The sequence below is a fragment of the Xyrauchen texanus genome, chromosome 33 (genome assembly GCF_025860055.1).
Source record: "Xyrauchen texanus isolate HMW12.3.18 chromosome 33, RBS_HiC_50CHRs, whole genome shotgun sequence".
Taxonomy (NCBI): domain Eukaryota; kingdom Metazoa; phylum Chordata; class Actinopteri; order Cypriniformes; family Catostomidae; genus Xyrauchen; species Xyrauchen texanus.
This window is the reverse complement of record NC_068308.1, coordinates 39,936,530-39,964,408: the sequence shown is the minus strand read 5'-3', so window position 1 is coordinate 39,964,408 and position 27,879 is coordinate 39,936,530. Positions and strand designations below refer to the sequence as shown.

The 27,879-nt window shown below is 38.8% G+C and overlaps 1 protein-coding gene across 1 annotated transcript in view; it reads right to left on the bottom strand.

Moving 5' to 3' along the window:
* The window catches only part of mtr (5-methyltetrahydrofolate-homocysteine methyltransferase), a 38,396-nt gene extending 11,220 nt beyond the window's left edge, over positions 1-27,176 (bottom strand). The window contains 20 exon segments of the mRNA XM_052102688.1: positions 44-160; positions 260-439; positions 2,017-2,159; positions 2,162-2,201; positions 2,282-2,422; positions 7,231-7,244; positions 7,247-7,339; positions 7,422-7,501; positions 7,576-7,643; positions 13,433-13,494; positions 14,648-14,669; positions 14,671-14,749; positions 15,002-15,096; positions 18,899-18,958; positions 19,702-19,808; positions 20,085-20,177; positions 20,275-20,344; positions 20,429-20,518; positions 24,507-24,718; positions 26,976-27,176. Coding sequence (XP_051958648.1) covers positions 44-160; positions 260-439; positions 2,017-2,159; positions 2,162-2,201; positions 2,282-2,422; positions 7,231-7,244; positions 7,247-7,339; positions 7,422-7,501; positions 7,576-7,643; positions 13,433-13,494; positions 14,648-14,669; positions 14,671-14,749; positions 15,002-15,096; positions 18,899-18,958; positions 19,702-19,808; positions 20,085-20,177; positions 20,275-20,344; positions 20,429-20,518; positions 24,507-24,718; positions 26,976-27,009 — 1,800 coding nt within the window. The 5' untranslated portion in view covers positions 27,010-27,176.
* Positions 27,177-27,879: the final 703 nt, after the last annotated feature.

Here is a 27,879-nt window from a genome sequence, read left to right as displayed (position 1 = left end):
ACATGAGTTTCACTGAAAGACTGAGCAGTAATGGAGGTCGCACCTTAATGGCGTGGTAGAGGAAGGCTCCGTGCATGGCTTCTCTGATGGCTTCCATCCCTCTGAAGGAGAACGAGAGGTTAGAAAGACCTCCACTGACCCGAGCACCCGGCAAACTCTCCTACAGGCACAAACAGACAGACAGAATAACACACCGCCACGCATTTATCTTGTAAAGGGAAGCAAACTCCAGAAATATGTTGTGATTTCTCAGGCAAACCTTTAAAAGTCTCGTGGCTCTGATGAAGTTGATGGCATACATGCTGTGCTCATCCATGCCTGTGCCAATGGTCAGGATGTTGGGGTCAAAGATGATGTCATTTGGGTTGAAGCCCACCTTGCTGATGAGGAGGTGAAGCGCTCTTGAGCAGATCCTCACCTTCTCATCTGTTTCTGTCGCCTAGTAAAACATGACAAGTCTGAGATCGAGGTAGACCGATATATCGGTTTAAACGATTAATCAGTGCCGATAGTGGCTTTTTGGGACTATCAGTTATCTGCAAAAATATATGCAGATAGATGCAGATCTTTTTTATATATATTCCATCATATTCCTCTATGGACTGGAGGATTCTAGTATTACATGTCTCAGATCGAGGTAGACCGATATATCGGTTTTACCCATTAATCAGTGCCGATAGTTTCTTTTTGGGACTATCAGTTATCTGCAAAAATATATGCTGATAGTTTGTTGTTTTATTCCTCTGCATTCCTTTGTGTCTGGCGCTGGAGTATTCAAACATTACCTGTCTGAGCTCGAGGTAGACCGATATATCGGTTTTACCGATTAATCAGTGCCGATAGTGGCTTTTTGAAACAATCGGTTATCGGCAAAAATCAATACTAATAGATGCAGATCTTTTTTTGTTATTATTCCTCTGCATTCCTTTGTGGCTGGCACTGGATTATTCCAACATTACATGTCTGAGATCAAGGTAGACCGATATATCGTTTTTACCGATTAATCAGTGCCGATAGTTGCTTTTTGGGACTATCGGTTATCGCAAAAATATATACTAATAGATACAGATCTTTTTTTTGTAATTATTCCACCATGTTCCTCTGTGGCCGTTACTGGAGGATTCTAACACTACAGGTCTGAAATAGAGGAAGACCGATATATCGGTTTTACCGATTAATCAGTGCCGATAGTTGCTTTTTGGGACTATCGGTTAACGGTAAAAATCTATGCTAATAGTTACAGATAGTTTTTATTTATATATTTCTTTGTGTTCCGTTGTGGCCGGCGCTGGAGGATTCTAACATTACATGTCCGAGATCGACCGATAGATCGGTTATACCGATTAATCAGTGCCGATAGTTGCTTTTTGAATCTATCGGTTATCTGCAAAAATGTATGCCAATAGTTTATTTTTTCTCCATGTTCCTCTTTCACAGGAGAAATCTAACATTACATATCTGAGATCGAGGTAGACCGATATATCGGTTTTATTGATTAATCAGAAATGATAGCTGCTTTTTGAATCTATCAGTTATCAGCAAAATCTATACTGATAGATGCAGATCTTTTTATTATATATTCCATCATGTTCCTCAACTCAACTCAATTTTATTTATAGAGCACTTTCAAAAACCACACTGGGTACCAAAGTGCTGTACATGGAGTTAAATATAAATAAATAAATAAAAGCACATACGTGCATCTTAAGAATGCAAACAAGCATTTAAAACCAATACAAACAGGATAAGATCAAATTGACCTAGTGCAATTTATAATGCAATTAATTAAAAGCTAGGGAAAATAAATCCGTTTTTAAGGCCACCTGGAAAGAGAATAGAGACGGAGATGATTTTATGACCAATGGAAGCTCGTTCCAAAGTCTCGGAGCTGCCGCCGCAAACGCTCATCATCCTCTGTGGCCGGAGCAATACATATACAATACATTTTTACCATTAAATCGGTGCCGATAGTTGCTTTTTGGATCTGTCAATAAAAAAAAAAGCCTAATTACCCACCTGCCCCTCCTCATCAAACGCCATGACAACCACAGCGGCACCGTAGCGCCGGACCTGTCTGGCCCGTAGCAGGAAGTCTTCCTCGCCTTCTTTGAGGCTGATGCTGTTGATCGATACACTTCCCTGGCAACACTTAAGCCCGCCTCTATCACCGCAAAGTTGGACGAGTCGATACACAGGGGTACCTGGAGCACGTGTCAGAGGTTAAAGGTCAGGGTCTGATCTAGTACAGCTGAACAGCTAATTCTGTGGAATATCCACCCACCCTGGAGATGTCGGGCTCAGATGCGATGAGGTTACAGAAGCGGGTCATGGCAGTCGGCCCGTCCAGCATCCCCTCATCCATGTTAATGTCCAGAACCTGAGCGCCCATCTCCACCTGAGCTTTAGCGATACTCAGCGCCTCCTACACACACGGAATAAATCGCTTAAATATCTCCATAAAATATTACATTTTTAACATCAATAAACGAGTAGACATTGTTTCTGAAAAGACAAAATATTTAATTTCCATGGTCTGTTGTCTAATATTTGTCTAGATCATGTTGAACTCGTTAAAGAAAAAGTCGTGCATTTGAACAAATAAAGTTGGGCACACCTGGAGAAGCCAATCTCTGTCAGCGTGAACTATATAAATGTTTATATTATAGATCTGCTTTGGTGTCTGTTGGCTTTGATATTGTTTGCACAACTGTTCTCATTATTCAATCAGTGCATCAAAACTTAATTAACACATTTTAGCCAACTGTGACTTTACCTCGACCACTTTATGCAATCAGAGTTATACATTTCTCAGATTACGAGATTAATCGGCAGACTAATTGTTAGAATAATCATTAGATTATGAGATTAATCATCAGAATAATTGTTAGATTACGAGATTAATCGTCAGAATAATTGTTAGATTACGAGATTAATCGTCAGAATAATTGTTAGATTACGAGATTAATCGTCAGAATAAGTGTTAGATTACGAGATTAATCGTCAGAATAATTGTTAGATTACGAGATTAATCATCAGAAAAATTGTTAGATTATGAGATTAATCGTCAGAATAATTGTTAGATTATGAGATTAATCGTCAGAATAATTGTTAGATTACGAGATTAATCGTCAGAATAATTGTTAGATTACGAGATTAATCATCAGAATAATTGTTAAGATTACGAGATTAATCGTCAGAATAATTTTTAGAATAATTGTTAAAATTACGAGATTAATCATCAGAATAATTGTTAGATTTCGAGATTAATCATCAGAATAATTGTTAGATTACGAGATTAATCATCAGAATAATTGTTAGATTTCGAGATTAATCATCAGAATAATTGTTAGATTATGAGATTAATCGTCAGAATAATTGTTAGATTGAGATTAATCGTCAGAATAATTGTTAGATTACGAGATTAATCGTCAAAATAATTGTTAGATTACGAGATTAATCGTCAGAATAATTGTTAGATTACGAGATTAATCATCAGAATAATTGTTAGATTATGAGATTAATCGTCAGAATAATTGTTAGATTATGAGATTAATCGTCAGAATAATTGTTAGATTACGAGATTAATCGTCAGAATAATTGTTATATTACGAGATTAATCGTCAGAATAATTTTTAGAATAATTGTTAAAATTACGAGATTAATCATCAGAATAATTGTTAGATTACGAGATTAATCGTCAGAATAATTTTTAGAATAATTGTTAGATTACGAGATTAATCGTCAGAATAATTGTTAGATTACGAGATTAATCGTCAGAATAATTTTTAGAATAATTGTTAGATTACGAGATTAATCGTCAGAATAATTGTTAGATTACGAGATTAATCGTCAGAATAATTGTTAGATTACGAGATTAATCGTCAGAATAATTTTTTTAATAATTGTTAAGATTACGAGATTAATCATCAGAATAATTGTTAGATTACGAGATTAATAGTCAGAATAATTGTTAGAATAATTGTTAAGATTACGAGATTAATCATCAGAATAATTGTTAGATTACGAGATTAATCGTCAGAATAATTTTTAGAATAATTAAGATTACGAGATTAATCATCAGAATAATTGTTAGATTACGAGATTAATCATCAGAATAATTTTTAGATTATGAGATTAATCGTCAGAATAATTTTTAGATTACGAGATTAATCGTCAGAATAATTTTTAGAATAATTGTTAAGATTACGAGATTAATCAGAATAATTTTTAGAATAATTGTTAAGATTACGAGATTAATCGTCAGAATAATTGTTAGATTACGAGATTAATCATCAGAATAATGGTTAGATTACGAGATTAATCGTCAGAATAATTGTTAGATTACGAGATTAATCGTCAGAATAATGGTTAGATTACGAGATTAATCGTCAGAATAATGGTTAGATTACGAGATTAATCGTCAGAATAATGTTAGATTACGAGATTAATCGTCAGAATAATGTAAGATTACGTAGATTAATCGTCAGAATAATGTAAGATTACTGAGATTAATCGTCAGAATAATGTAAGATTACGAGATTAATCGTCAGAATAATGTAAGATTACGAGATTAATCGTCAGAATAATGTAAGATTACGAGATTAATCGTCAGAATAATGTAAGATTACGAGATTAATCGTCAGAATAATGTTAGATTACGAGATTAATCGTCAGAATAATGTTAGATTACGAGATTAATCGTCAGAATAATGGTTAGATTACGAGATTAATCGTCAGAATAATGTAAGATTACGAGATTAATCGTCAGAATAATGGTTAGATTACGAGATTAATCGTCAGAATAATGTTAGATTACGAGATTAATCGTCAGAATAATGGTTAGATTACGAGATTAATCGTCAGAATAATGTAAGATTACGAGATTAATCGTCAGAATAATGGTTAGATTACGAAATTAATCGTCAGAATAATTGTTAAGATTACGAGATTAATCATCAGAATAATGGTTAGATTACGAGATTAATCGTCAGAATAATGTAAGATTACGAGATTAATCGTCAGAATAATGGTTAGATTACGAGATTAATCGTCAGAATAATGTTAGATTACGAGATTAATCGTCAGAATAATTGTTAGATTACGAGATTAATCGTCAGAATAATGGTTAGATTACGAGATTAATCGTCAGAATAAGTGTTAGATTAATCGTCAGAATAATGTTAGATTACGAGATTAATCGTCAGAATAATGTTAGATTACGAGATTAATCGTCAGAATAATGGTTAGATTAATCGTCAGAATAATTGTTAGATTACGAGATTAATCGTCAGAATAATGGTTAGATTAATCGTCAGAATAATTGTTAGATTACGAGATTAATCATCAGAATAATTGTTAGATTATGAGATTAATCGTCAGAATAATTGTTAGATTACGAGATTAATCATCAGAATAATTGTTAGATTACGAGAATCGTCAGAATAATGGTTAGATTACGAGATTAATCGTCAGAATAATTGTTAGATTATGAGATTAATCGTCAGAATAATGTAAGATTATGAGATTAATCGTCAGAATAATTGTTAGATTACGAGATTAATCGTCAGAATAATGGTTAGATTACGAGATTAATCGTCAGAATAATGGTTAGATTACGAGATTAATCGTCAGAATAATTGTTAAAATTACGAGATTAATCATCAGAATAATTGTTAGATTACGAGAATCGTCAGAATAATGGTTAGATTACGAGATTAATCGTCAGAATAATTGTTAAAATTATGAGATTAATCATCAGAATAATTGTTAGATTACGAGATTAATCATCAGAATAATGGTTAGATTACGAGATTAATCATCAGAATAATGGTTAGATTATGAGATTAATCATCAGAATAATTGTTAGATTACGAGATTAATCATCAGAATAATGGTTAGATTACGAGATTAATCATCAGAATAATTGTTAGATTACGAGATTAATCATCAGAATAATGGTTAGATTACGAGATTAATCATCAGAATAATGGTTAGATTACGAGATTAATCATCAGAATAATGGTTAGATTACGAGATTAATCATCAGAATAATTGTTAGATTATGAGATTAATCATCAGAATAATGGTTAGATTACGAGATTAATCATCAGAATAATTGTTAGATTATGAGATTAATCATCAGAATAATGGTTAGATTACGAGATTAATCATCAGAATAATTGTTAGATTACGAGATTAATCATCAGAATAATGGTTAGATTACGAGATTAATCGTCAGAAAAATTGTTAGATTACGAGATTAATCATCAGAATAATGGTTAGATTACGAGATTAATCATCAGAATAATTGTTAGATTACGAGATTAATCATCAGAATAATGGTTAGATTACGAGATTAATCATCAGAATAATGGTTAGATTACGAGATTAATCATCAGAATAATTGTTAGATTACGAGATTAATCATCAGAATAATGGTTAGATTACGAGATTAATCGTCAGAAAAATTGTTAGATTACGAGATTAATCATCAGAATAATGGTTAGATTACGAGATTAATCATCAGAATAATTGTTAGATTACGAGATTAATCATCAGAATAATGGTTAGATTACGAGATTAATCATCAGAATAATGGTTAGATTATGAGATTAATCATCAGAATAATGGTTAGATTACGAGATTAATCATCAGAATAATGGTTAGATTACGAGATTAATCATCAGAATAATTGTTAGATTACGAGATTAATCATCAGAATAATGGTTAGATTACGAGATTAATCATCAGAATAATGGTTAGATTACTGAGATTAATCATCAGAATAATTGTTAGATTACTGAGATTAATCATCAGAATAATGGTTAGATTACGAGATTAATCATCAGAATAATGGTTAGATTACGAGATTAATCATCAGAATAATTGTTAGATTACGAGATTAATCGTCATAATAATTGTTGATTAATCTGCAGAATAATTGTTAAGATTAATCTATTACCAACATAATCGATTGTGCCAACCCTAGTGCACCCCACAGACACACACAATAGGGATTCTGTGTCAATGATCAAGTGGAAAGAGGATCTCTTAACCAAAAATTATTTTACAAAACAAACCGAGAGGGGAGCTGTGATAAACCGCATTTACACTAGCGAAAAGTGAAAAATGGCCTTTCATCTTACCGGTCAATGTATCATGACCAGCTGACAAGAGCAAAACAAGACGTTCTCTTCAAGCCAGAACAGTTTTATGCGCTACATGATTTACCTCATAATTTCCGCCATGATGAGTTTGGCAAACTTGCGTGATCCGCCACGCTACAGCTCTCCGATGTTCACGAAGTTTGTGTACGGACCGATTCGGAACGGCTCCAGACCTAAAGACACAGACAAACTAAGTAAAATACAACAAGAATGATTTTAAAACATCCGTCACCTGTATAGCATTATAGCATTTACCTGAGAGCAGCATATGATCATTATAAACGTCTTTCGGAGGAACTCTGGGTTGGACGTGACGGACACCGTCAGCAATCGCCCTGAAACACACAAACACACACTTTAATTCAGAGATCACCACATCAAGACACACTCGATAGTAACGTTCACACACCGGATGTGCTCCGGCGTCGTTCCACAGCAGCCGCCAACAACATTCACCAAACCGTCCACAGCAAACTCCTGCCGCACACACACACACAATAACATTTAGCATTATACAATAATCATTTATTTCTCATGACACTGATAACACATGTCAAATCCTTTATAAATCTATTTTATATGGAAATTTAAATAAGTGCAGAAATATTGTAATGCAATGATTAACCCCTTAAACCAAATGGGGGGGGGGGGGGCGCTATATCACAAAATGGTTAAACGCTTAAAACATTAAAGTCTTCTACAGAAGTCTGGCATGTGACATCATCATAAAGCTCAGAATCTGAGCTTTTCAGAGATACCATCACTGCTGCATTTATGTTACTGAAAATAACAAAATAAGGCCTCAAAGCAAATTGCAAAGACAATGAGCGCCCCCTAGAGGTAATGGGGTAGAATTTGATATAAAAATAAGTCACATAGCACCTAAATAGCAGATAAATATATGACAAGTCATATTAATTGTGCGCGTGTATGTTTGTGAGTGTGTGTAGTTTGTGCGTGTAGTTTGTGTGCGAGTATGTGTGTGTAGTTTGTCCGTTGTCTGTGTGTAGTTTGTGCGTGCGCGCGTATGTTTGTGTGTGTGTGTAGTTTGTGTGCGAGTATGTGTGTGTAGTTTGTCCGTTGTCTGTGTGTAGTTTGTGCGTGCGCGCGTATGTTTGTGTGTGTGTGTGTGTGTGCAGTTTGCGCGTGTGTTTGTGCGTGCGTGCGTATGTGTGTTTGTGCGCGCGTGTATGTGCGTTTGTGCATGCGTAGTTTGTGCATGTGGTTTCTACGTGCGTTTGAGCGTGTGGTTTGTATGTGCGTTTGTGCGTGTGGTTTGTATGTGCGTTTGTGCGTGTGGTTTGTATGTGCGTTTGTTTTGTATGTGCGTTTGGTTTGTATGTGCGTTTGTGCGTGCGTAGTTTGTGCATGTGCGTTTGTGCGTGCGGTTTGTGCATGCGTAGTTTGTGCGTGTGGTTTCTACGTGCGTTTGTGCGTGTGGTTTGTACGTGAGTTTGTGCGTGTGGTTTGTACGTGCGTTTGTGCGTGTGGTTTGTATGTGCGTTTGTTTTGTATGTGCGTTTGTTTTGTATGTGCGTTTGTGCGTGCGTTTTGTGCGTGCGTAGTTTGTGCGTGCGTTTGTGCGTGCGTAGTTTGTGCGTGTGGTTTGTATGTGCGTTTGTTTTGTATGTGCGTTTGTGCGTGCGGTTTGTGCGTGCGTAGTTTGTGCGTGTGGTTTGTATGTGCGTTTGTTTTGTATGTGCGTTTGTGCGTGCGTTTTGTGCGTGTGGTTTGTATGTGCGTGCGTAGTTTGTGCGTGTGGTTTGTATGTGCGTTTGTGCGTGTGGTTTGTATGTGCGCTTGTTTTGTATGTGCGTTTGTGCGTGCGTTTTGTGCGTGCGTAGTTTGTGCGTGCGGTTTGTATGTGCGTTTGTGCGTGTGGTTTGTATGTGCGTTTGTGCGTGCGTTTTGTGCGTGCGTAGTTTGTGCGTGTGGTTTGTATGTGCGTTTGTTTTGTATGTGCGTTTGTGCGTGCGGTTTGTGCGTGCGTAGTTTGTGCATGTGGTTTGTATGTGCGTGCGTAGTTTGTGCGTGCGTAGTTTGTGCGTGCGTAGTTTGTGCGTGTGGTTTGTATGTGCGTGCGTAGTTTGTGCGTGTGGTTTGTATGTGCGTTTGTGCGTGTGGTTTGTATGTGCGTGCGTAGTTTGTGCGTGTGGTTTGTATGTGCGTTTGGTTTGTATGTGCGTTTGGTTTGTATGTGCGTTTGTGCGTGTGGTTTGTATGTGCGTTTGTTTTGTATGTGCGTTTGGTTTGTATGTGCGTTTGTGCATGTGGTTTGTATGTGCGTTTGTTTTGTATGTGCGTTTGTGCGTGTGGTTTGTATGTGCGTGTGGTTTGTATGTGCGTTTGTGCGTGCGGTTTGTGCGTGTGGTTTGTATGTGCGTTTGTGCGTGTGGTTTGTATGTGCGTGCGTAGTTTGTGCGTGTGGTTTGTATGTGCGTTTGTGCGTGTGGTTTGTATGTGCGTGCGTAGTTTGTGCGTGTGGTTTGTATGTGCGTTTGGTTTGTATGTGCGTTTGGTTTGTATGTGCGTTTGTGCATGTGGTTTGTATGTGCGTTTGTTTTGTATGTGCGTTTGTGCGTGTGGTTTGTATGTGCGTGTGGTTTGTATGTGCGTTTAGTGCGTCGCGGTTTGTGCGTCGTGAGTTTGTGCGTGTGGTTTGTATGTGCGTCGTAGATTTGTGCGTGTGGTTTGTATGTGCGTTTGTGCGTGTGGTTTTGTAATGTCGCGTCGTAGTTTGTCGCGTAGTGGTTTGTATGTGCGTTTGTGCGTGTGGTTTGTATGTGCGTGCGTAGTTTGTGCGTGTGGTTTGTATGTGCGTTTGGTTTGTATGTGCGTTTGGTTTGTATGTGCGTTTGTGCGTGTGGTTTGTATGTGCGTGTGGTTTGTATGTGCGTTTGTGCATGTGGTTTGTATGTGCGTTTGTTTTGTATGTGCGTTTGTGCGTGTGGTTTGTATGTGCATGTGGTTTGTATGTGCGTTTGTGCATGTGGTTTGTATGTGCGTTTGTTTTGTATGTGCGTTTGTGCGTGTGGTTTGTATGTGCGTGTGGTTTGTATGTGCGTTTGTGCGTGCGGTTTGTGCGTGCATAGTTTGTGCGTGTGGTTTGTATGTGCGTGCGTAGTTTGTGCGTGCGTAGTTTGTACGTCCGTTTGTGCGTGTGGTTTGTATGTGCGTGCGTAGTTTGTGCGTGTGGTTTGTATGTGCGTTTGTGCGTGTGGTTTGTATGTGCGTTTGTTTTGTATGTGCGTTTGTGCGTGCGTAGTTTGTGCATGTGGTTTGTATGTGCGTGCGTAGTTTGTACGTGCGTTTGTGCGTGGGTTTCTGCGTGCGTTTGTGCGTGTGGTTTGTATGTGCGTTTGTGCGTGTAGTTTGTATGTCTGTGTGTGTAGTTTTCTCACAAAATCAGTGTGGTAAGGAATCACAAAGTGAAATATGATTTCTGTAAGTCATCAAATACAAACGTCTCATTTATGCTCTGATCACCGCTGCTGTCAGCCACAAATAGCTACAAACTTTATATCTGCTTTTACTTTAGGAAGTTTACTAGAGAATGAGCCATTGTTTACATGTCTGTGAACTTACTTGTGTGAATAATCCAATGTTATATCTATGATGTCCAGAACAAAATATGCCATCCAGAATGAAAAGCATGCTAAACACATCATCAGAAAATATGTTTTAATCTATTGATAATAAAATGATTTAAATCATCTCAACTTTCTAATGACCCCTAGATTGAGCTTGTAGTCCACTCAGAGGCCGAGATATTCAATGAAATAATGAGGGTGTTGCTTGAACTGAACATTAGACTGAATGTCTATGGACGAGCACATCTGTGTTACAGCGCCCCCTACAGTTCACATCTGTGAGGGGTATAATGTGTTAGAGCGCCCCATACAGTTCACATCCGTGAGGGGTATAATGTGTTAGAGCGCCCCCTACAGTTCACATCCGTGAGGGGTATAATGTGTTAGAGCGCCCCCTACAGTTCACATCTGTGAGGGGTATAATGTGTTAGAGCGCCTCCTACAGTTCACATCTGTGAGGGGTATAATGTGTTAGAGCGCCCCCTACAGTTCACATCTGTGAGGGGTATAATGTGTTAGAGCGCCTCCTACAGTTCACATCTGTGAGGGGTATAATGTGTTAGAGCGCCCCCTACAGTTCACATCTGTGAGGGGTATAATGTGTTAGAGCGCCTCCTACAGTTCACATCTGTGAGGGGTATAATGTGTTAGAGCGCCCCTACAGTTCACATCTGTGAGGGGTATAATGTGTTAGAGCCCCCTACAGTTCACATCTGTGAGGGGTATAATGTGTTAGAGCGCCCCCTACAGTTCACATCTGTGAGGGGTAAAATGTGTTAGAGCGCCCCTACAGTTCACATCTGTGAGGGGTATAATGTGTTACAGCGCCCCCTACAGTTCACATCTGTGAGGGGTATAATGTGTTAGAGCGCCCCTACAGTTCACATCTGTGAGGGGTATAATGTGTTAGAGCGCCCCTACAGTTCACATCTGTGAGGGGTATAATGTGTTAGAGCGCCCCTACAGTTCACATCTGTGAGGGGTAAAATGTGTTAGAGCGCCCCTACAGTTCACATCTGTGAGGGGTAAAATGTGTTAGAGCGCCCCTACAGTTCACATCTGTGAGGGGTAAAATGTGTTAGAGCGCCCCCTACAGTTCACATCTGTGAGGGGTAAAATGTGTTAGAGCGCCCCCTACAGTTCACATCTGTGAGGGGTAAAATGTGTTAGAGCGCCCCTACAGTTCACATCTGTGAGGGGTAAAATGTGTTAGAGCGCCCCCTACAGTTCACATCTGTGAGGGGTATAATGTGTTAGAGCGCCCCTACAGTTCACATCTGTGAGGGGTATAATGTGTTAGAGCGCCCCCTACAGTTCACATCTGTGAGGGGTATAATGTGTTAGTGCCCCCTACAGTTCACATCTGTGAGGGGTATAATGTGTTAGAGCCCCCTACAGTTCACATCTGTGAGGGGTATAATGTGTTAGAGCCCCCTACAGTTCACATCTGTGAGGGGTATAATGTGTTAGTGCCCCCTATAGTTCACATCTGTGAGGGGTAAAATGTGTTAGTGCCCCCTACAGTTCACATCTGTGAGGGGTATAATGTGTTAGAGCGCCCCCTACAGTTCACATCTGTGAGGGGTATAATGTGTTAGAGCCCCCTACAGTTCACATCTGTGAGGGGTAAATGTGTTAGAGCGCCCCTACAGTTCACATCTGTGAGGGGTATAATGTGTTAGAGCGCCCCCTACAGTTCACATCTGTGAGGGGTATAATGTGTTAGAGCGCCCCTACAGTTCACATCTGTGAGGGGTATAATGTGTTAGAGCCCCCTACAGTTCACATCTGTGAGGGGTATAATGTGTTAGAGCGCCCCTACAGTTCACATCTGTGAGGGGTATAATGTGTTAGAGCCCCTACAGTTCACATCTGTGAGGGGTATAATGTGTTAGAGCGCCCCTACAGTTCACATCTGTGAGGGGTATAATGTGTTAGAGCGCCCCTACAGTTCACATCTGTGAGGGGTATAATGTGTTAGAGCCCCCTACAGTTCACATCTGTGAGGGGTATAATGTGTTAGAGCGCCCCTACAGTTCACATCTGTGAGGGGTATAATGTGTTAGAGCGCCCCTACAGTTCACATCTGTGAGGGGTATAATGTGTTAGAGCCCCCTACAGTTCACATCTGTGAGGGGTATAATGTGTTAGAGCGCCCCTACAGTTCACATCTGTGAGGGGTAAAATGTGTTAGAGCGCCTCCTACAGTTCACATCTGTGAGGGGTATAATGTGTTAGAGCGCCCCTACAGTTCACATCTGTGAGGGGTAAAATGTGTTAGAGCGCCCCTACAGTTCACATCTGTGAGGGGTATAATGTGTTAGAGCGCCCCTACAGTTCACATCTGTGAGGGGTATAATGTGTTAGAGCGCCCCTACAGTTCACATCTGTGTATTGTGATGGTGGATATAGTTTTTTCTAGTGCTTACTGCCACCTAGTGGAAGACTTTAAGTTTCAGAATCACAGGTTTACAAAGTTAGGACAACAAGCTTTTTTTTTATTTTATTTATGTTTATTATAAGATTATAAACACACACAATATATTAATTATGAATAATTAATTATGAAAGTCTTTTTGGTGAGCTTTTAAATTGGAGTGTGAAATATTGTGAGCACAGCCCAAAACTCCAACAGAGTTTCAATGAATGTAATCTTTATAATGATTTTTGGGTCACCTTTAAATGTGCGCCCGTGACATCAGGGGTCTCGTCGTACCCTCCAAATGTATTTGGCAGACCTATAGAACAACATATGGTTAAAAAACATACAAACATACATGCAAAACTCACTTTTACATGGTGTTTGTACATAAATATGAGTTGACAGTGTGTGTACACAAACACCCTACAATGATAAAAGTCTTTCTTATATTTCTATTCATCAAAAACAGTGTCAAAATGTTAGATCAGGCCACGCCCACAACTGGTGACTGACTCCGCCCTGTTATAATAGCTCCTCCCCTGAGTGATGGACACACAGTCCTGGAGAAGATACAGTGAGAAGAATAATGTCTCATTAGTGTCTGTTGTTGCTGTAGAAGTGAACAAAAGAGTCTTCATGAACTCTCGCATCAGAGACACTGAAGACGCAGCGGACAAGCTGGACTGGTGATCTGGCATACCGGGCATTTTCCGGTGGGCGGCGCACTTTGAGGGCGAACAGGAGCAGACTGGCCATCGAGCGGGCGGTGGGTCGGCCGTGAAGCGGGCCAAGATAAGCTAAAATGAGCGGTGCGTTATGCAGAACGGACCACAAAACAGCGCTGCGATATGCAGAAAAGGACAGCGAACGCCCCAGCTCAACTTTTGGGCAGTTATGTAAAATCCGGGCGATTTCTCTTCCCAGTCCTGTCTGAACTCTGGTATTTACGCTGTCAGTCATATTAGTTCTGTTCTGTTGTTGCTATAGTAACCGACAAACCGCAGGAGCTGTAAAGGCACAGCCCTCTTCCTGAAAGGGGGCGGGGAGCAGCAGCAGCTCATTTGCATTTAAAGAGACACACACGAAATCAAGCGTGTTTTGATTCCACCCAAAAGAGGCGTTTATAACATGATATAATAAATGATCCGTGGGGTATTATGAGCTGAAACTTCACACACACATTCTGGGGACATCTGAGACTTATATTACATACTGTAAAAAAAATTCTAGAGATTGTTTTGCATCGTATATCATCATTTTCCAGCAAGTGCGTTTATGAATGTAACAGTGTCGGAGTTACATTATAGCGGTCTATATATCTATATCTAGCTCATACTTCACATTAAAATCCTACACATTTTTGTAATTAAACATAACATTTTGTGTAAAACATAAAAACATTTTTTATTATTATTAGCCGTGATATTGCAGAAATAGTAGTATGGTATGATGCAATAACAGTGTCTCACCTGCGTTTGGGTAACAGATGGCCGAAAGCTCCAGTGCTCTTTCCTATCGCTTCAATAAGCGGACGCATTTCAGATGCACCCAGAGCACAATTCAAACCAATGCTAGGACAGAGAAAGAGAAACACTTCATTTTACAAAATAAAAATCTGTAAATACATCATCATTTATTCACCCTCATGTGGGACACAAAAGATGATCGGTGTGCAGTGAGCTCACATAAAACACCATAGAAGTATTATAAAAGAGCAGCGTGAACATTCTACTAAACAGAAGATAAGTCATTCAGGTTTGGAACAACATGAGGCTGAGTAAATATAATTTCTGGTAAACTATCCCTTAAACTGTCTGACTCACCACAACGGTTTAATGTGAGACAAACTGATGACGAACGCTTCACCTGTCTGACCCGAGAGAGTCCGACCGCTCTTATCTACTATAGTGCCAGAAATCTACACACACACACACACACACACACTCACACACACACACACACACACACACACACACACACACACACACACACACACACAGTGTATAAATAAAAGTAAACAATCTACAGTAGCAAGAAAAAGTATGTGAACTCTCTTTATTAGGCTAGTTTTCTGCATGTATTGGTCGAACAAATCCCATTAAAGTGTTGGAGTGTTGGTTGGAGAAAGTATGTGAAACCCTAGGCTGTCTATAAATGGAGATGATTTAGTACTATAGGTACTCTCTCTAGAAGTGGCCGTTAGATATTCATCTGTCCACAGTGACACAAACGGTCTATAAATGGAGATGATTTAGTACTATAGGTACTCTCACTAGAAGTGGCCATTAGATATTCATCTGTCCACAGTTAGACAAACTGTCTATAAATGGAGGTGATTTAGTACTATAGGTACTCTCACTAGAAGTGGCCGTTAGCTATTCATCTGTCCACAGTTACACAAACTGTCTATAAATGGAGATGATTTAGTACTATAGGTACTCTCTCTAGAAGTGGCCGTTAGATATTCATCTGTCCACAGTGAGACAAACTGTCTATAAATGGAGGTGATTTAGTACTATAGGTACTCTCTCTAGAAGTGGCCGTTAGATATTCATCTGTCCACAGTGAGACAAACTGTCTATAAATGGAGGTGATTTAGTACTATAGGTACTCTCTCTAGAAGTGGCCGTTAGATATTCATCTGTCCACAGTGAGACAAACTGTCTATAAATGGAGATGATTTAGTACTATAGGTACTCTCTCTAGAAGTGGCCGTTAGATATTCATCTGTCCACAGTGAGACAAACTGTCTATAAATGGAGATGATTTAGTACTATAGGTACTCTCTCTAGAAGTGGCCGTTAGATATTCATCTGTCCACAGTGAGACAAACTGTCTATAAATGGAGGTGATTTAGTACTATAGGTACTCTCTCTAGAAGTGGCCGTTAGATATTCATCTGTCCACAGTGAGACAAACTGTCTATAAATGGAGGTGATTTAGTACTATAGGTACTCTCTCTAGAAGTGGCCGTTAGATATTCATCTGTCCACAGTTAGACAAACTGTCTATAAATGGAGATGATTTAGTACTATAGGTACTCTCACTAGAAGTGGCCGTTAGATATTCATCTGTCCACAGTGAGACAAACTGTCTATAAATGGAGATGATTTAGTACTATAGGTACTCTCTCTAGAAGTGGCCGTTAGATATTCATCTGTCCACAGTTAGACAAACTGTCTATAAATGGAGATGATTTAGTACTATAGGTACTCTCACTAGAAGTGGCCGTTAGATATTCATCTGTCCACAGTGAGACAAACTGTCTATAAATGGAGATGATTTAGTACTATAGGTACTCTCACTAGAAGTGGCCGTTAGATATTCATCTGTCCACAGTGAGACAAACTGTCTATAAATGGAGATGATTTAGTACTATAGGTACTCTCACTAGAAGTGGCCGTTAGATATTCATCTGTCCACACTTAGACAATCTGTCTATAAATGGAGATGATTTAGTACTATAGGTACTCTCACTAGAAGTGGCCGTTAGATATTCATCTGTCCACAGTGAGACAAACTGTCTATAAATGGAGATGATTTAGTACTATAGGTACTCTCACTAGAAGTGGCCGTTAGATATTCATCTGTCCACAGTGAGACAATCTGTCTATAAATGGAGATGATTTAGTACTATAGGTACTCTCACTAGAAGTGGCCGTTAGATATTCATCTGTCCACAGTGAGACAAACTGTCTATAAATGGAGATGATTTAGTACTATAGGTACTCTCACTAGAAGTGGCCGTTAGATATTCATCTGTCCACAGTTAGACAAACTGTCTATAAATGGAGATGATTTAGTACTATAGGTACTCTCACTAGAAGTGGCCGTTAGATATTCATCTGTCCACAGTTAGACAATCTGTCTATAAATGGAGATGATTTAGTACTATAGGTACTCTCACTAGAAGTGGCCGTTAGATATTCATCTGTCCACAGTTAGACAATCTGTCTATAAATGGAGATGATTTAGTACTATAGGTACTCTCACTAGAAGTGGCCGTCAGATATTCAACTGTCCACAGTTAGACAAACTGTCTATATATGGAGATGATTTAGTACTATAGGTACTCTCTCTAGAAGTGGCCGTTAGATATTCATCTGTCCACAGTTAGACAAACTGTCTATAAATGGAGATGATTTAGTACTATAGGTACTCTCTCTAGAAGTGTCCGTTAGATATTCATCTGTCCACAGTTAGACAAACTGTCTATAAATGGAGATGATTTAGTACTATAGGTACTCTCTCTAGAAGTGTCCGTTAGATATTCATCTGTCCACAGTTAGACAAACTGTCTATAAATGGAGGTGATTTAGTACTATAGGTACTCTCTCTAGAAGTGGCCGTTAGATATTCATCTGTCCACAGTTAGACAAACTGTCTATAAATGGAGATGATTTAGTACTATAGGTACTCTCTCTAGAAGTGGCCGTTAGATATTCATCTGTCCACAGTGAGACAAACTGTCTATAAATGGAGGTGATTTAGTACTATAGGTACTCTCTCTAGAAGTGGCCGTTAGATATTCATCTGTCCACAGTGAGACAAACTGTCTATAAATGGAGATGATTTAGTACTATAGGTACTCTCTCTAGAAGTGTCCGTTAGATATTCATCTGTCCACAGTTAGACAAACTGTCTATAAATGGAGGTGATTTAGTACTATAGGTACTCTCTCTAGAAGTGGCCGTTAGATATTCATCTGTCCACAGTTAGACAAACTGTCTATAAATGGAGATGATTTAGTACTATAGGTACTCTGACTAGAAGTGGCCATCCAGTCATTGAGATGACTCAAAGGGAACACCGCAGAATGATCAACGAGGTATAGAAGAACCCTAGAGTGACAGATAAAGACTTGACAGGAACTGGTTAACATCTCTGTTCATGAGTCTACTATACGGAAAACAGGTATTGTAAACACTTGATTGAGGTTATTGCTGCCAAAGGAGGATCGACCAGTTGTAAATCCAAGGGGTCACTTACTATTTCCACAGCACTGTGAATGTTTAATGGGATGTGTTCAATAAAGACATGATAAAGATTATAATTGTTTGTGAGTTGTTAGCTTAAGCACATTGTGTTTGTATATACTTGTGACTTTATTATAGATGACATCACATTTAACGACCAATTAATGCAGAAAAACAGCTAATTCCAAAGGGTTCACATACTTTTTCTTGCCACTCTAATGGTGCGTTCACATACAACACGAAGAAAAGTTCCACCTCGCATTGCTCGTTTGAGTTTTATCACTGGATTACAAAGGTGTGTTTAAACTTGCGTTCACGCAAGTAACGCGAACCCGCAAGTATTTCCCGCTTTTCTTCCGGAAAAGGACAAGAGGCGGGGCTTCTACGACTTGGTTCATAGTAAAGTTCAACCAATAGCTGGAATCAAGTAGACGCGCATATTTTCAGAACTTACCAGGTCGTCCAACTTCCTCGCTCACTTTTCTCCAAGCGATGTCTTTATTCGTCCGGTCTCTGTACATGTATGACATTGTGTCGTACAATTCCGCAGCGCAAATTCGCTTATATTCGCATCTTTGCATGTAATCGCGCCGTGCAAAATGCTCGCTTTGCATTGTATGTGAACACACCATAAGTGTATACATTCAGAGATACATTTCTAAATACCTTTTGAGAAACAGATTTCTTCAAGATTCTTGTCAAACATCAATTAAAGTGAGAAAAATAAAAACTTAAAATACTTACAAATATGGGTCGGGCTTTATAAGAGTCTTCAAAAAGTTTGTCGATTGCAAATAAAGCCACCTACCAGAAACAGAGATCATTTAAATAATTATTATTAATAAAACATTTATGAAAATGTTTGTGTTAATACGACAACGCAATCAAAAGTTATAACATCACAAAAATAACGTATCATAGTGTCCAAAAACATCTCCAAACAAGTAAAAGATAATAATTGTACATAAGAACTAATGACACATGCAAACACAACAATGACTAAAGGTTTGCATAGCATGCAGACATGATTTTAGTCATGAGATTTCACAGAATGAGTTTCATTCTGTGTCATTTGAGTCATCATTGAGTCATCATTGTGGATTATCTAATGATCTATACATCTGATTATCTTGTGTGTAGACTCGTTTGAAAGATAATCACCTCCTCTAAATAATAATATGGGATATTTTATGTTCCGATTATATGTTTTAAAGTTGTAGGCGAAAACGTGGCACATAAGCAACACTTACAAACTTGTCAAAGACATATATTTAGCTGTTACTCACTATATTTTGGTCTGTGAGTAAAACAAATAATCTGGTTGTATTTTACTCTTTAAGAGCTTTCCAACAACATATGACACATGAATATTTGATCCGTTTGATGTTTTTACTAAAGTAACCATTACTAGTAATAACAATAAATATAAATAACGTATATAGCAACTAATCAACAACCGGTACCAATTACCATCACTAGTCAGAAACAATGAAAACCTTCCTCTCTGAGAGAAGCAGTTGATTTTCATATTGTATGTTGAGATGTACCTTTGCATTTGCCGTATCAAAGATGGTCTCCACCAGCAGAATATCAACACCACCATCCAGAAGACCTTTGACCTGCTCGGAGTATGTATCTACCAGCTCATCAAACGCTACAAACACACACACATATATGATTATTCAACATGAGGTTCAATGTTTCTGTCTTCTCTGGTTTGATGGTTTAATAGAGGTTTAGGGCACTCGTCAGATACCAGTTAAACCATCTTAAACCAGCTAAGACCAGCAAAGCACCTTAGGCTGGTTTAAATTTTGCTGATCATTTTCCATTGATGTAAAAGTAAACCATTTGAATCTCCTTGATGTGATCCATAAGTGTGGTTCAAACTGTTGTTCCAACATTTTGGACTCCAATCACAAAGTCTTACTGATATTCCTGAAGTCCGGTCTCTCCACTGACGGCGACACAGACAAAGTTTTATTGGTGGGACCGACGGCTCCGGCTACAAACCGCTTACAACCTGACAACACACATATCGACATCATCGTTTCATTATAAACCACAGACTGACAGATCATGAGAGAAGAGTCACAATTTTACGACCGTTTCTGTCGCACCTGTTTGCGCAGTGACATCATCGGCCGCCTTTCTGGCGAGTTCCGCGGATGCCTTATTCAACCGATACGCCTGGAACGAAGAAATCACAGCAGGTTACTGAATGAATGAGAAGAGGTGTAAATGAATGAACAAATGAATCAAACAGATCCTCACCAGGTCCTCCATCCCATAATCAGCCTGAGCGACGCTGGTGCTGCTGAACGTGTTTGTTTCGATGATGTCAGCACCTGCCAGAAGATACTCCTGCAGACAAAGAGACTTCATTCATTTAAATCTCAATTTCGTGCATTTCATTGGAACGACAAAATACTGTCCAGCAGTTTAACAATAGAAATATTTAGAGTAGTTTATTATAGTATAAACATAATACACAAGTACTTGCAACAAGAACAATTCATTTCCGTGACTTTCTCCATTACATTTCCAGGATTTTTAAAAATCGTTTTGAGTGCGAAAAATTCCCGTAAAAATTTCTTTTGAAAATTCTCCCATATTTCCAGATCTTCCAAGACTAAATCAACAAATGCAACAAAAATGTAACATGAATTAAACATTTCCTCTAATAAGAAGGGCAGCTTTTCAAAGTTTTAAATACAGTGGCAGGAAAAAGTATGTGAACCCTCTGCATTTATATACAATTTTCATAAAATCTGGTTTGATCATCACCGTTACAATAATGAAAAAAAAAAAACAATCTGTTTTAACTAATAATACAAATTATTGCATTGATTCATTTTTTTTTAACCTATTGAATACATCATTCAAACATTCACAGTGCAGGTTGGAAAAAGTATGTGAACCTCTAGGCTCATGATGTCAATATAAGCTAATTAGAGTTAGGAGTTGGCAAACCTGGCATCCAATTAAAGGAGATTGTAGGTGTGGGTTAGAGCTACTTTGACTTATAAAAAGCACTCAAACATTTTGAGTTTGTTATTCACAAGAAGCATCTGCTGACGTGGACCATGCCATGGTAGCTCAGTGGTAAAAACGCTGGCTACCACCCCTGGAGTTTGCTAGTTCGCTAGTTTGAATCCAGGGCGTTCTGAGTGACTCCAGCCAGGTCTCCTAAGCAACCAAATTGGCCTGGTTGCCAGGGAGGGTAGAGTCACATGGGGTAACCTCCTCGTGGTCACTATAATGTGGCGTAGTGAGTTGGGAGTGGATGCCGTGGTGGATGGCGGGAAGCCTCCACACGCCCTATGTCTCCATGGCATTGCGCTCAACAAGACACGTTGATGGTCCTCAGATGGGGAGGCAGCTGGGATTCGTCCTCCGCCACCTGGATTGAAGCGAGTCACTACGTGTCTACGAGGACTTAAGAGCACATTGGGAATCTGTCATTCCAAACTGGGTGAAAAAGTGCTTTGCATAAAGCTGGAAAGGGTTACAAAGATATCTAGAGGAGTTTAGATATTCATCTGTCCACAGTTAGACAAACTGTCTATAAATGGAGATGATTTAGTACTATAGGTACTCTCTCTAGAAGTGGCCTTTAGATATTCATCTGTCCACAGTTAGACAAACTGTCTATAAATGGAGATGATTTAGTACTATAGGTACTCTCACTAGAAGTGGCCGTTAGATATTCATCTGTCCACAGTGAGACAAACTGTCTATAAATGGAGATGATTTAGTACTATAGGTACTCTCTCTAGAAGTGGCCGTTAGATATTCATCTGTCCACAGTTAGACAAACTGTCTATAAATGGAGATGATTTAGTACTATAGGTACTCTCACTAGAAGTGGCTGTTAGATATTCATCTGTCCACAGTTAGACAAACTGTCTATAAATGGAGGTGATTTAGTACTATAGGTACTCTCTCTAGAAGTGGCCGTTAGATATTCATCTGTCCACAGTTAGACAAACTGTCTATAAATAGAGGTGATTTAGTACTATAGGTACTCTCACTAGAAGGGGCCGTCCAGTCAAGATGACTCAAAGGACACACCGCAGAATGATCAATGAGGTATAGAAGAACCCTAGAGTGACAGATAAAGACTTGAAGGAATCATTGGAACTGGTTAACATCTCTGTTCATGAGTCGACTATACAGAAAACATTAAACAGGTGTGGTGTTCATGACAGGACATCATGAAGGAAGCCGCTGCTTTCCAACAAAAGCATTGCTGCACACCTGAAGTTTGCCAAAGACCACCTTGACACTCCACAACACTACTGGGAAAATGTTTTGTGGACTGATGAAACTAAGGTGGAATTATTTGGGAAGAACATGCAGCACTATGTATGGCATAAAAAGGGCACCGCATACCAACATGAAAACATCATCCCAAATGATTTGGGGCAGCTTTGGGGCCTGGACCGCTTGCCATCATAGAGCGAAAAGTTAATCAAGATATTCTACAGGATAATGTCAGGGTGGCAGTGTGCCAGCTGAAGCTCAGAAGAAGTTGGGTGATGCAGCAGGACAATGACCCTAAACATCAAAGTAAATCCACCTTTTGGAGTGTCCCAGTCAGAGCCCAGACCTTAACCCAATAGAGATGCTGTGGCATGACCTCAAGAGAGACTCCAGACATCATAAGAATATGAACTGGAGCAGTTCTGCCAGGAAGAATGATCCCAAATTCCTTCTGAATGTTGTTCAGGTCTGGTCCGCCTCTACCGGAGAGGCTTGATTGAAGTTATTGATGCCAAAGTAGAATCAACCAGTTATTAAATCCAAGGGGTCACTTCCTTTAAACAGCACTGCGAATGTTTAATGCGGTGTGTTTAATAATGGCATGAAAGATTATAATTGTTTGTGTGTTGTTAGTTTAAGCATGTTGTGTTTGTCAATACTTGCGACTGTGATGAAGATGAGATCACATTTTATGACCAATTAATGCAGATTTCTTGCCACCGTATGCAGTGATTTTAGTTTATTATTGTGAAGTTATTCTCGGATCCATCTTGATTTTTCTCTCTCTTTTGCATCCTGCCGCAGCATGTATTCTGCAGCAAAGTTGTGTCTGTTAGTCAAGGTTGTTCTCTGTTTTTAATCGGTCACTGCCACGGTGTACCGTCTTTACAAGGCCAGATAGCAATGCCTTTTACTCTACTGTAGTGTTGAAGTTCTGGTTTGTCTGATTTGGTTTACACATTATTCTGCATATCTGTATTTTCCTGCATTTCTTTGGCTATATAAAAGTACCTTGTTGAATAAAATTATTTTTTCTTTTAGACGTACAACTTTCATAGTGTTTCCAAACATTTGAACGGTAGTGCAGATGAAAAAAAAGACTGTATTCACACACTTAAGGGGCTTTTCCACTGCACAGTACAACTCGACTGAACTCGACTCTGCTCGCTTTTTGGGGGTTTTCCAATGTGGATAGTACCTGGTACTTTTTTTAGGAATACTTCGGTCAAGGTTCCAAGCAAGTCGAGCCGATACTAAATGTGACGTCAAAACCCTGCAGATCACTGATTGTTCGGAGAGAATCGTCACTACGAACGTCACTGGATTTGCGACACGGGACAACAACCTGCTAGTTTTAAAGTTAGCAACAGCGATAGCAGTATCATTTGTTCACACGACTTTGGAATTGTTAAGAGAAATGGCTGTGCACAAAACGACGCCGTGGTCAATAAACGAGGTGCAGACGTTCCTCTCGTTAGCGACGAATGAAACAAAGACTTTCAGGAAGTATCTCAGCTGTTGGCCGCACACGGCTACCACCGGACCGACCAACAGTGAAGGGAAAAGTTAAACACACTTAAACATGATGACAGAACCTTCAAAGAAAAGTGGAAGTGGTCTGACCAAATGATCGATATCTAGACCGGCGAGCAATGGGACAGAGAGTGTCCTCGACTCAGTCACGGTATTGTTGGAGTCCACGATGGAGGATGGTACGTTAACTCGATACTCTGCTTGAAAGCTTCACTTTATTTAGTTGAGCAGCTACTGGAACCTTCAAAAACAACCAGACCAATTTAACTGTTACACTTGTGTAAAATCACCATGCAACAACTGCTTTATGCAGCACAATGAGCTAGTAGCTAAGAGCTAGCACTAGTGTTATTGTTTATGGTCAGCAATTTTTGTGTCGCATTTAAGATGATGTCACGGCTGTAGAGGCGACACAACTATGACGATCAGCCTATAATCCCGCCCACGTTGAGGAGGCACTAAACTGCAGTGGAAATGCAACTTCAGAAAAGTAAAGCGAGTCGAGTCGAACCGTAACGTGCAGCGGAAAATTGCAATTATGTCACTGACTCACCTTGTGTATGCTGTAGATGACATCAGGTTGAGTGATGCTCAGAATATCATTGTTGCCCTTCAGACTCTTGGGATGATCTTTGAACTCTTGACCTCTAAAATGCTCCTCTTCCAGGTATCTCTGCTGGATCATCGTCCCCATCCCTCCGTCCAAAACCAGAATCCTGTGCTGAAGAAGATCCGTGAGTTCGTCCAGAAGAGAGACATCTCCACCTGCGTAATACACATAACAAACAATCCTTTTCTTTACTGTGATTAAACCAAACGGTTGTCAATGACCATTAATATTCATACATTTTACACCAATATATCGGCAGATATTTGATCGATTTATTATTTTTCTTATTTTATTAAATTAGGGCAATGATGTACTGCAAACATCCTATAAAATCTTAAATCCTTAAAACAAGATAAATTTGATTTATCTCAAAGTCAAGTCAAAGTTTATATGTTGAGCACATTTAAAAACAACCAAAGTTGACCAAAGTGCTGCACAGTACAATATACAGAGCAATAAAACCAAACAACAAGATAAAAAACACACACAAGGCAAGTTAAAAGCCAATGATATGAGCCAGCAGATTGTTCCAGAGCTTTGGGCCGCAATGGCAAAGTCTCGATCACTGATCATTTAATTAATCTCGTTTTAGAAGCAACACTGCATTAGATATTTAGGCTTTCTTGAGATAATGTATTTTTATATATGACTTTTGTTCTTGTTTTTAACTTATTTATAGTCAAAACAAGTAAATAAATTTGCCAGTACTAATGAAGTAATCCAAAGTATTTACATTGCGTTACTGACCTTAAGTATTCAATTAGAATACGTTACAAAAACGTATAAATATACAAGTTATACATACACACACACACACACACACACACACAGTATATATTACTCAGACAGTACAAATACAGTATATACAGTTAAAGTCAGAAGTTTACATGTACTTAGGTTGAAGTCATTAAAACTCATTTTTAACCACTCCACAGATTTCATATTAGCAAACTATAGTTTTGGCGAGTCGTTTAGGACGTCTACTTTGTGCATGATACGAGTAATTAATCCAATAATAGTTTACAGACCGATTGTGTCACTTTTAATTGACTATAATCACAATTCCAGTGGGTCAAACGTTTATTTACACTAAGTTAACTGTGCCTTTAAGCAGCTTGGAAATCATTTTCTGGAATTGTAAAGCCCATTTTAGCTTCTAATAGGCTAATTTGAGTCAAATAAAGGTGTACCTGTGGATGTATTTTAAGGTCTACCTTCAAACTCCGTGCCTGAATGCTTGACATCATGGGAAAATCAAAAGAAATCAGCCAAGACCAAAAAAATTGACCTCCACAAGTCTGGTTCATCTTTGAGAGCAATTTCCAAATGCCTGAAGGTGCCACGTTCATCTGTACAAACAATAGTACGCAAGTATAAACACCATGTGACCACACAGTCATCACACCGCTCAGGAAGGAGACGCATTCTGTCTCCTAGAGATGAACATAGTTTGTGTGAAAAGTGCAAATCAATCTCAGAACAACAGCAAAGGACCTTGTGAAGATGCTGGAGGAAACAGGTGGACGAGTATCTAGATCCACAGCAAAACCAGTCCTATATGAACATCACCTGAAAGGCATGTGTGAGCAAGGAACCCTACAAACCAGACCCAGTCACACCAGTTCTGTCTGGAAGAATGGGACAAAATTCCAGAAACTTATTGAGAGACGCTTGTGGAAGGAAACCCAAAACATTTGTCCCAAGTTAAACAATTTAAAGGCAATGCTACTAAATGCATGTAAACTTCTGACTTCAACAGTATCTAAAATATACTGGTTATATATATAACAGAGAGAACCTTTTAGACCCTCATGACCGTGTTAGAAGTTTTAAAAAATATCTGATATTTTGGCATTTTTTAAGAAGACACATTTTGTTCAGGTCAACGGGTGTAACCCTAAGAAAAGTGTTTGATATACTTTACTTCAATTTCATGAATAAATAACATAAATAAATAACAATAATAATTCAGTTTCCAGATCTACAAACAGCCTCGTCAAAATAATAATAAACCATTTCTATTTTTGAATATTACTTGTAAATTTCAAGTAAAAGAAATGTGTGTATCTCAACGTGCACGCGCACACGTTAACTCGCGCACGCGCACACTGAGATCCATGTTACACAACCAGACAAGAACTTATCAAACCATGACATCCTCCACATACTTCATTAACCTGATCAATGTCTCAATTTCACTTGACATGGACACGTCAGATAAAATAACACATGTGTGCACCTGCTTTCGTCATTTACCACCAAGCAAATAAAATATTACATCATACAATATAATGCATAAACAAATACTGCATATCATGTCCAATGCATGCATGAACATTCCTCTGCTTCTGAAACACAGACATGAATCCACCTGTACGAGTCCAGAAACCGGATCCGAACACGTGTACTTACCAGCGGCGGAACTCTGATATATCGTTGGCGACATTGTGTTGAATATTATTCCCAAACCCGACCCGAAACACCCCGAATAAACACGTGTTAGTGCGGAACAGTCCAGACCGACTCGGTTCAGTCCATAGAAACGGTCAAACTTTTCACTTTTGGAAAAGTTGTTTGCAGAACACGTGTAGAATCGCGCAGGCGCAACCCGACTCGCGCATAAACCGCCTCCACTGCGCATGCGCGTAATAGACTCAAGTTTCATGCATCCTTAATACATTTAATTTCTCTCAAATCAAGCAAAGTGTAAAGACCAGAACACGTGATTGCTGTTGACTGGCGTTTATTTAAACTTTAAACTTTGTTGTCAAATGTGAGACAATTTTTGCCTTCTAACACAAAACATTTTTTACGGGGCATATTTGTTTAGTTTTTTCTACTGAAATATCTTAACATCTACATACATTTAGCTTCTCATGTAAATGTATATTGTTTTAAGGGTGTTTGCATTATTTTGACTGGAACATAAGACACAGATCCTCAATAAAAATGAGATTTATTAACAGCCCTGTACGCTTCATTGTTCAGTATGGGAAGGTTGTCTTCTGTACATCTGTTTAAGGGCTTCGAGGTCATAAATATTGCACAACGACTGTACACGTGTAACTCTGTAAGCCCACCACACACTGATTCATTAGTCTGAAGATATACAGCACATAATTCAAAATATCATGAGAATAAATAAGCAGTTTGCATTTAACGCTTGTGGGACATTTTTGTCTTTCTAATTTCTTTTTAAACTTTGTGTGTGTGTGTGTGTGTGTGTGTGTGTGTGTGTGTGTGTGTGTGTGTGTGTGTGTGTGTGTGTGTTAATGCCAACGGGATAACATTTGACAAAGGTGTGTATATTTCAACC